This window comes from Armigeres subalbatus, chromosome 3 (genome assembly GCF_024139115.2).
Source record: "Armigeres subalbatus isolate Guangzhou_Male chromosome 3, GZ_Asu_2, whole genome shotgun sequence".
Classification (NCBI taxonomy): Eukaryota; Metazoa; Arthropoda; class Insecta; order Diptera; family Culicidae; genus Armigeres; species Armigeres subalbatus.
Genome location: NC_085141.1, coordinates 408,621,217 through 408,631,793, shown reverse-complemented (window position 1 = coordinate 408,631,793; position 10,577 = coordinate 408,621,217). Strand labels below are relative to the sequence as shown.

The 10,577-nt window shown below is 41.3% G+C and overlaps 1 protein-coding gene across 1 annotated transcript in view; it reads right to left on the bottom strand.

The window, feature by feature from the left end:
* Window positions 1-5,448: 5,448 nt before the first annotated feature.
* The window catches only part of LOC134224162 (splicing factor YJU2-like), a 46,643-nt gene continuing 41,514 nt past the window's right edge, over window positions 5,449-10,577 (bottom strand). The window contains exon 3 of the mRNA XM_062703446.1: window positions 5,449-6,072. Coding sequence (XP_062559430.1) covers window positions 5,571-6,072 — 502 coding nt within the window. The 3' untranslated portion in view covers window positions 5,449-5,570. The remainder of the gene's footprint in view (window positions 6,073-10,577) is intronic.

Here is a 10,577-nt window from a genome sequence, read left to right as displayed (position 1 = left end):
TGCGCAGATTTATAATAAGTACCTTGTATGTACTTTTTAATCAGTACATACATTTTTTTTTTTGTTTAACTTCAATTTCTTATTTTTGCCTTTCTCGTATACGGTAAAGGCTATATGATCGCTCCAAAAACAAACTTTTTATAGAAGGCCCGGAGACCCATAGTGTTATATACCGATCGACTCAGCTCGACGAATTGAGGTGGCCTTACCACGCCCTGTGTCCTCGGAAGGTGGGAAGGGTCGACTTCGCGCCTGCTTCCCTCTGCACGACTGGTATCAAGAATGATGATGCCGCGTGCACCACAAATTGACCTCTCTGCGATAGGGCCTATTCGCCAGCATACAGAGGGACTTGCTGACGCAATGCCTACGCCTGCCCCAATCTTGACGAGGACCCCTTTCCGTCCTCGGGCTCGGAACCCGCCCGGTTGACCGACGCCACGAAAGCGACGATACCATGTTGTTCTTCACGCGGCCACTTGTTCGATAAAAGGATCGAGTTCGACCACAGGGCACCGGTATGAGCCATGAAGCCGACTCCGAACCCTTGGACCACCTCTTATTTGCGCCTGAACTAGCCATTCCTCGAGTCCACGCGCCACCTTCTGTGCAGCTCCGAGACGATAGCCGACGATAGTAGCTACTTTGGACGATAGCCGATAAAATGGCGTTCCAGCCAACTTCATCTTTACACATCCTCCGGACTAGGTTGTCCGGGGTAGTGTCCAGACCACATGTGGCAAGCATGTGGTCAGGCATTGTGCGAAAACGCGGGCACACGAACAACCGAACCGAACCGGTGTAGGTACTGTCTGAAGCAACCATGGCCTGTAAGGACCTGGGTCAGGTGGAAAGTGATTTCCCCATGGCGCCTCTTGACCCACGTACCTATCTCCGGTATCAACCTATGTGTCCATCTACCCTTAGTGGCACTGTCCCACGCATGCTGCCATTTGACCATTGAGGTCAACCTGACAGTCCTACGGATGCCTCTCGTGCCGTGCATTTCGAAGCACTCTATGTCTTCATCGATAACGATGTCAATAGGCATCATACCGGTGATGACGCGAAGTGCATCGTGCGACACGGTACGGTACGCGCTCGCAACTCTTAGGCACATGAGCCTATACGTACTTTCTAACTTCGTTCTGTAGCAGTTAATACGCAGGGCCGTGCCCCAAGCTAGCCCCCCATACCTCAGTATGGACAGAGCAACGCTAGCCAGAAGCTTGCGCTTGCTGGCATAAACCGCAGAGCTATTGGACATCATCCGGGCAATGCCACTATAGCTGTGGAGGCACGCTTGCAGGCTTAATTGACATGGCTACCAAAGGTGAGCTTATCGTCGATCATTGACCCCAAGAGTTTGATGGAGCGTTCAGAGATGACCGTGCAGTTGCCTGTCCTTATCACCGCTTGTTGCTCCGACTTTCGGTTGTTAACAACAACCACCTCAGTCTTGTGGTGAGCCAGTTCTAACTTCCTGGAACTAATCCACTCCTCCCCAATTACGATTGAGTGGGCTGCAGTCAACTCCGCCTCTTCGATCGATTCGCCGTAGACCTCAAGCGTAATATCGTCAGCAAAGCCGACGATTACCACGCCCACCGGGAACTTCAACCTCAAGACACATGACGTTCCATAACACCGGACCCAGTATGGAACCTTGCGGAACCAACGTATGTCAACGCACTTCCGACCCGCCTCCGTGTCGTATACCAGTACTCGATCCTGCAAGTAGCTTTCGAGAATCTTGTACAGGTACTCGGGAATTCCAAGATGCAGAAGCGCATCTGCAATAGCTGAACAACTGGCACTATTGAATGCATTCCTCACGTCGAGAGTCACTACTGCACAATAGCGAACTCCCCTCCCCTGTTGTTGGTGATGTCTGTGTGTATGGCGTCCGCTGCAGATAGCCGAACCAATGCTACCTGCGTCCCTGACGGACCTTTCCGTAGCCGAACGGCTGCGGTGGGCGTCTCCACTTCACACTTTACTTAGCCTCGTCCGTTTTGATGACTAGGGCATCACCCCTGGAGCGATTGGCGCCCACCCTAGACTTCTTGCTACCCTCATTCGCCTGGGCCTTCTTTTCGGCCCATGACGTCTTCGGTTTCCTCTTGTTCTTGACCAGGGTCCAGGAAGCGTCATCCCCCTCTATTTCCCTGGTCTGGTGCGGCTGAGAGCTCTCAGCCTGCCGTAACCCCTTACCACCGTCTTTTCTGGGTGGACGGACCTTTCCAGGTCCTTCCTCCCCCGGTTTTGGAGGTACCTGGCCGGGGTTCAGCTTCCCAGCCCCACTACCCTTGTTCGGGGTAGTAACCCTCCGCGTTTTGAAGCGGCCCCCAGGGAGCTGATCCCCTGGAGACTGTCTCCCCGCATTCGACGCAGGATACTCTACCATTGTTTCCTATTGAAAATTGGTCAGATCGGACTATGGGCTCGAAAGTTATGGCCAAAATACCACCTTTTTATAGAAAAATTTAGTAAAAAAATGTCACTCATTTTTCAGGCACTTATCCTTAACCGATTTACTCGCAACAAGTTGCATTCGACGCAGAATACTCTCCCATTGTTTCCTATTGGCCAGATCGGACTATGGGCTCAAGAGTAATGGCCGAAATACTATTTTTATAATGCACGAGAAAGGCAAGGGCCCTCCTTAGCCGTGCGGTAAGATGCGCGGCTACAAAGCAAGACCATGCTGAGGGTGGCTGGGTTCGATTCCCGGTGCCGGTCTAGACAATTTTCGGATTGGAAATTGTCTCGACTTCCTTGGGCATAAAAGTATCATCGTGTTAGCCTCATGATATACGAATGCAGAAATGGTAACTTGGCTTAGAAACCTCGCAGTTAATAACTGTGGAAGTGCTAATTGAACACTAAGCTGCGAGGCGGCTATGTCCCAGTGGGGGATGCAATGCCAATGAAGAAGAAGAAGACGAGAAAGGCACCATCACCGCTAGGTGGATTAATCAGGGTTTTTTTTTTTCAATAATATCGTTGCTATCACTACACAAGCATGACACAAAGACAAAACAGTACAGCCTGAGTACAGCCACTCTATTTTGAAACCGATCTCAGTGTATTTACCGAGTTGCATCGATTTATCTTTTGTCAATCTTTCTATTTATGTGCGTTTGGCGCTATAATAAGACATTTAAATTGCATAATTTACTCTTCCATCATGTTCAAAGCCAGGTACCTACATAGAGCTAATATGGCTAGCATCAAATAAGGATGAGATAGTGTTGATAAAACACGTAACACCTAAGTGACCACCCTTTCTATGAGTGGATATATTGAAACAGGATATAGGTATGTATATGTAAAGCACAGAACACTCATTAGGTAACACGTTGTCCGTATTTGGGCCCGACGTTACTCAAATTGCTTCAATTTATTTCACATGAACCGGGATGAAATAAATTGAAGCAATTTTGGATAACAAAGCTCTTTACTCGCATTTAAGCATAAAAATTCAATTAGAATTAAATCGTGGGCTCCCGAGAGAAAAACATTTCACTACCCACCGACTTGCATCGCTTTGGCACAAGCAACAGAATTATTCACAGACCAGGAAACTGCACACCAAAACTGGAGTTGTTTTTTGCGTTTCCACATATCTATTAAGTGTGGCGACCTATTTATCTTGGATCAACATTCATCTTCTTTAGTTCTCAAGCAGACTCTGATTTAGAATCCCGATAAGATGCAATTGTGTAATTTTCGTGACATAAACTATTGTGAAAAAAGATAAATACCCAAGATACCCTAAAAATCTGAAATAAACATTTATATTTCCCCTCCGCCCCCCGTTCAACGGAGTGACCCATATTCGCGCTTCTAGATGCGTCTAGCTTTTTAACAACAGTGCTATAAAATTAAGCATACATGCAATTGAAGTTAATAAAAAAAAATTATGATGTTTTGGAACAAATATTGCTAGTTGATTGACAAATAAATCATTTGCAGACCCTTAAAAGTGGATGGAGTGTATTTTTACTGCTTTTCATTACCTATAAACTACCGTGGTAAATTTCTGTGGTGTGAAATAGAGGGTAAGGCGGTTCCACGAACTTATTCGTTTTACTACAGTTTTCGCTGCCAAAATATCACGTCGCATATTGTGGTATGAAAATTGTTTTGTTCTGCATGGCAAAATACATTTTTTTTTTCGTCGAGCTAACTCACAATTCTGGTGCATTAAGAATGAGCTACTCGTTTGCGCTTAAAATTATAATGATATGCTGCATGTATGCATTTCATTTTTCGCTGAATTTCATCTGTAGTTCTACCAGTCATATTCGTATACACAAACAACTTACGGAAAGTACTATTTCCACGCGGTTTCACAGCCTCAAAAAACTCACCCCGATCGCCCAGAACACGGTTATAAATTATGCACGTGGCACAATTTATTCCACGCCTCGATTCACTCCAGCTTATGTCGCCGACGTCGACTACGGGGGGCAGCAGCCTCCAGACTCTGCTCTGCATTTTGTGCCGATACTGATGTATTATTTTTATGTTTTTAAATAAATTAACGTTGTAGGGCCGGGTTACCAATTGAATGGAAATTATTTCGTGATTAAAATTTTTACCTCGTTGCACACAAAATTGACTCCGGCCAACCAGGAATGAACTCTTTTTCTGTGACCTCATTGAACCTATTCACTGACGCGGGTAGGCAGAACAGGATTAGTGAGACACTTCCGGTCACTTATTTAATACCACCATCGTTAGGAAAACATGACGGCACCTAATTATTAAACTAAAATCGTTGGACAAACTGATGTACATTTTAATGCCCCTGAGCTTGGCTAAGTCCTCGTAATACGTGTTACTTGTTCAGGACACAAAAGGCTTAGAAATGATATAGTAATACTAGCTCAGGCAATATGTGCTCCACCACCCAAAAGGATTTTCTAAGAGATTGCTTCTCCAATTTCCGCCATCCTTCTCAGTTCAACCATTCTCTAATGGTTTAACGTAAATTGAAACGAGATTTCCAAACTTTTTACTTGCACCCGCACTATAGCATATCATGGATATCAAAACTCCAGACTGCACACATACTTTTTTAGGAAGCACTGACACCAGTCACAATAGCACGTGCTGTTTTGGTTAGGCGAAATTGATAGAGAAACAATGGAGTAGAAAACGGCAAAAGTTTTATGAAACTTGCCATGTGATGAGACACCACACCGCTTCGAAAGCGAAAGAGAAAAAGTATTCGAATTCACGAACTTGGTCAAACCATACATTTTAATGCGGTGTGGCACTGAATGGCAATGTTCAAAGATTGAGCATTGTGATAACACAAAAGTAGGATTAAACTCGTTTAGTCAATGATTTCTAGCCATAATACCTACTTTGATGTTATAATTTTTAAAAGGTATAATCAGGGCATGTGATATAAATTCGAAATGTTCATATATGTAGTACATTTATATGTATGTCACATATTCAATATTAATATTGATCTTATGTGCAATGTTATATTAACCAATTTCAATTACCTAAGAAGAAACCAAACAAAAATATGTCATTTTTTTGTCAAAAAATCATTCATTTCCATCAGACGAACAACTTTCACTATCGGAATAGGCTCCCAGAAGTCCCAACCCACTGATACCTTGCCCTGTTGAGCTGGTGCCAACGGTAGCACTGGGAACAACAGGTTCACTACTAGTTTCCGTAACCGTGGTTTTTGCTTCCGTTTCACGCGGCTCACCACCAGCAGCGGCGAGGGCAACACTTACCGCAGGGGTCGTCGTCGCCGTCGTCGGTTGTTTCTTCTTGACTACCAAATTGCTCAGTGAACTTTTCCGCACCCCAATGCTAAAGCTGCTGGCGGTGTCCAACTTTTTCGCCTTGCCTCCTCCGATAGCCGGCACAGGGCCCGTCGTTGTGGAAGCTGTTGGTTCACCGCCGGCAGTTTCGGTCGCTGGTTGGTCCGGCTCCTGCTTGATCTCCTCGATGATTTCCTCACAGGCAACACGTTTTAGTCCACTGCTACTACTGGCAGAGGCTATCGACGACGGCTGGGCACGGAATTTAATCGTCCTATTTGGAGAAATGGAGGAATAGACATTATAGTGTGAGTAAAGGAAAAAGTAGATGAAACATAGAGCAATATTAATTATTCTCAATGGTAAGACATGGAGTAACATATTATATCAACATTAATGCTAACTTATGGAATGTATAAGAGCATGGTATCAGACGGCTATTATAATGATCGCGTTACTCAAGAAATAAATTAAACTTGCATGTGATTGAACGGTTTATGGCCATTTGGCCGAAAGGGGCATTTTTACCCTTTGAAATGTCTTTTCTTATTAAGCGTATGATGTTCGAAGCATTCCCCTGTCGAATAAAACTTGTTGCGAGGAAATCGGTTAAGGATTACTATACGAAAAGTTGTCTAATGTTTTTTATAGCTTTTGTGCACACACATACACACACACATACACACATACATACACACGGACAGACATACATGTGCTCAGTTCGTCGAGCTGATTCGATTGGTATATAATACTATGGGTCTCAGAGGCTTCTATAAGAGAGAAGAACAAAGAACGAAGAAGGAGGAAGGAAGAGGAAGAAGGAAGCAAGAAGAAGATGGAAAAAGGACAAAAGAAAAAGGAAGAAGAAAAGGAGGAAGCAGATAGAAGTAAGAAGGAAGATGGAAGAAGGAAGAAGAAAAATGGAAGAAACAAAGAGGAATGACAAAGACGAGTGCTTCCTTCTTCCTTTTATTATTACACATCTTACTTCGCACTTCTTCGTTCTCAGTTGTTAGCATTTACACACTTAATCGACGTTTTTCTTCTCGGTAAAATAAATTGACGAGCATGATCGTTAAAGCTTATTTTTACTGATATCTCGTTAATAAATATGACGTTTCACAAGTTTACTGAAAATCGGCAATCAAGATTTCCATAGCGATCGGTAGCTCAAAACTTTACCGAGTTTCAGCATACCGTGATGTGCCCTAATTTCGCGCGCGCCCTAACTTCGCGCATTATAAAATCATTTATTTTTTTCAATTTTTAGGTGCCAGTCAAAATTGAAAAATCTGGAGGATTACAAAATATCATTGTTATTGAATGTTTTTCACGAAAAATTTGAAAAAAAAAACTTGGTTTAGTACACCAAATAAAATTATTTCAATTTGATCCTCCCATCGACCGCCATATTTGCATGTGCTTAGCACAGCGACGAAGAACATGACCCAAGTAAACAAATGATTTTACTGTTCAAAACTGACTACTTTTTGGAAATATTTGTATCCATTATGCTCTGTTGGATATGTTTATTCATCATTACTATTGAAAAGTGTAAAATTTTATGTATTTTTGGTTTATTTAGACTTTCGCTTTGTGCGCGAAATTTGGTATATGAGAGTAATTATGGTGCCTAATTTCGTATTGTTGTTGCGTAGTTTCATTAGCAACAATCTAATGAAACAAAAGCAATATAATACACAGGACAGTTTTACACTGAATAGAACCCGAAGAGTTTATTCCATACGCTTTTTATCTAATTTTCTGGCAGATAACCACCGACATCGACTAATGTTGACTTGAACAATCTTATAGATCAGTGCCGGCAATAGCTATCAAAGCCGATGTGTAAAATGATACTAGAATGTGCGATGTGTAAAATGATGCTAAACTTAAAACTACAGCAGCTTTTTCGATAATGTATATAATATTGAAGTTGTCTTGTATAAAACACATATTTGAAGATGTCCTATGTAAGAGATAGCGGAATTTAAGACTTTCTTTCATGACGTCTCGAAAATTTAAACTTTTTTATACACCAGCTAAACATTGCTCATACAATGCCTTTTTTCTTAAAATATGGTTTATATTTCAGAAGAAAACGATATTTTAGGAATTATGACTTGTGTCAACTAAAATTCATGAAGTAAAATCAGAGCAAAGCTCCAGGGTCGAAATATAGGCACATACCATTTCGACTAAAAAATGGGTCACTGACGGCTGTGTGATACCGTTATCTGCATATTTTGAACAATGGATACATGCTTCTATTGGTTAATTGATTATATTTCATCAAACCAATAACGATATTCAATTCCAAACGTAAGCGAAGTTAGGAACACTTTTGCGCGAAATTAGGAACTTTCCTATTTTCTTGCGCGAAATAAGGAGCATACAACGGTCTTGGATTCATATCCCAATTTTTTTTAAATAGCAGCAAAATTTGCAAGTAACATTTTTTTGGGAACCTAGAATCTTTCTACTACGTGATGCAGTAGCAAATGTTTCCAAATGGCCACTACATGTTTTTTAATGAACGTTTTAACTTTGTCAGATCTTAAGTGCGCGAAATTAGGGTGCTTCACGGTACCCATCTGTCAAACGCAAAACTTCTAGCGTGCTCTATCTCCGTTGAAACAAAAAAAAACGTGGAAAAGTAAATTCAATAGAAAAACAAATTCTTTTTGGTAAGCATTTAATCTGATTTAACTTTCTCCGGGCACGATACCAATCTGCTCAAAATTCACAGTAGGTTTTATATTGACTCCAACATTGAAAATAATGAAACTTGTGTACGTTTTTCATTTCAGCCCAGCTGTTTTTCACCTCAAAAAATGACACCTAAAGCTATGAAAATGTCTTCCTCCTCGTGAACATATTTAACATGATAATACCAGGTGGGTGGCACGACGCCATGTTTTTGCAGCCAACATCTCAGTGTAAAATTCATAATAGTATGTGTTCTGTTTACAAACATCACATTTGATTCTCATTAGGATACAGAACTGTCAGTGGGATACGGTCGCGCAATGTTGGCTGCAAAACAAACCTATTGTGTGAGATAGGGATGCCACCGGGCTGGATAATACAAATATTATTGGGAAAATTACGAACCAATATACGAGAAAGGACCATTTGGGTAGTCCCCTGTTCCCGCCCCAACGTTTACAGCGAGCGAATGGAAATCATGTACATTTTTATAGGCGAATTCGTATTTGCATTACTTGTACCTTTTCTTTTTCTTTTTTTCATTCAACAAATTGTACAACAACAGAAATATGGCCCTAAATATACATATTCTACTTTCATATTGATTGACTCTTTTGATTTTTGTTTTGACTCATCTAAAAATAAATAAAAATAATCATTTGCTGTATTTCGGCAAAGCACTTTACCGATCAATTCGGCAACCCACTATCGAGCGGCACGGTAAATCGGCATTTTTTACGGCAACATTTTACGACCAATCGGTAATTTGAACTTTCGCCGAGATTTTTACCGAGATATCAGCTGTTGGATTCTCGGCAATTTATTTTGCGGGCCTCGGCGAAAAAAATTAAGTTTGTAGTTCTTAGTTTTCATTTCTTAGATCTCAGTTCTTAGTTCACTTTTCATTTCTCACTTTTAATTTTTCGATTATCACTTATCACTTCTCACTTCTTATTTCTTACTTACTTCTCATTTTCCATTTCTTACTTCTTTCTTCTTACTTCCCATTCCTCATTTATTTCTTCTCACTTCTCACTATTCACTTTTCACTTCTTCCTTCTCACATCGTGATTCTCAGAGTCTATTATATATAGAGTTACGCAAAGAGTGAAGCCAAATCTACCTATTGAACTGTCAAACCGTCTACCTATCGAGCAAAGTAAACAAATGATTGTTGGTAAGGCGGAAGTATTGTTATCGCCTGATGATTATTATGGCGTTAGCGTTAGCGTTAGCGTTAGCGTTAGCGTTAGCGTTGTTACGGTATACTTCGTAGATTGGACACTAGTGATACTCATGTTTCTTATGGAATCCTTATCCAGATTGCTATCGGAAATCAAGGTGGGGAGTTACCCTTGATTCCAATCTAAGATAAAAATGGCATAAGCATGAGGATTACTACTCCCGGCCACGCCCATCTTTACCGTAACTAGGGATAGGAAAGGAAATGTTGATGTAGAACTTACTTAACGAGAGGCCCCCGACTTGGCGACGCCCTCATAAGTTCTACGGAGTTGGTGGTTTGGTAGGGTAAGGTAGGTCATGGAGGTTTGCCTCAAGCTGGCAATTCGACCCACAGACTATGTTGTTTACCTGTTTTTATTTAAACTCTTGCCAGCCGGCTGTCGAAAGAGTATGCTAATATCGATTTTATTTACAGTTTATTTTTTAAATAATTTACAGACGATTTCTTAACCTCAATCTATCAACAACTATCCGTTGAACAAATCTAAATTTACCAAATTTGTACTTTCTGCTCAGTGAGCAAAACGATTCTTCTAGGTTCAACGAATACAAAAATCAAACCACGCCTTTTAAAGATAATTATACTAAATATTTTACAAAGTTTTATTTCAAGTATTTTCGCGATTTCTGATATAAAATTCAATAGCTCTGTGACGTAAACGGCCTAAATGCACCACCACCAGAAAATATTCATCACGCGCTGATCTACCTAAACACATATCACACATAGTAATAGAAATAGTACTTCCTTTTGCGTTGTATAAATATGTTGCATTTCACAAAGAACATGACTCTTCTCTTTTCTCCATTCCATCAAACGTTTCA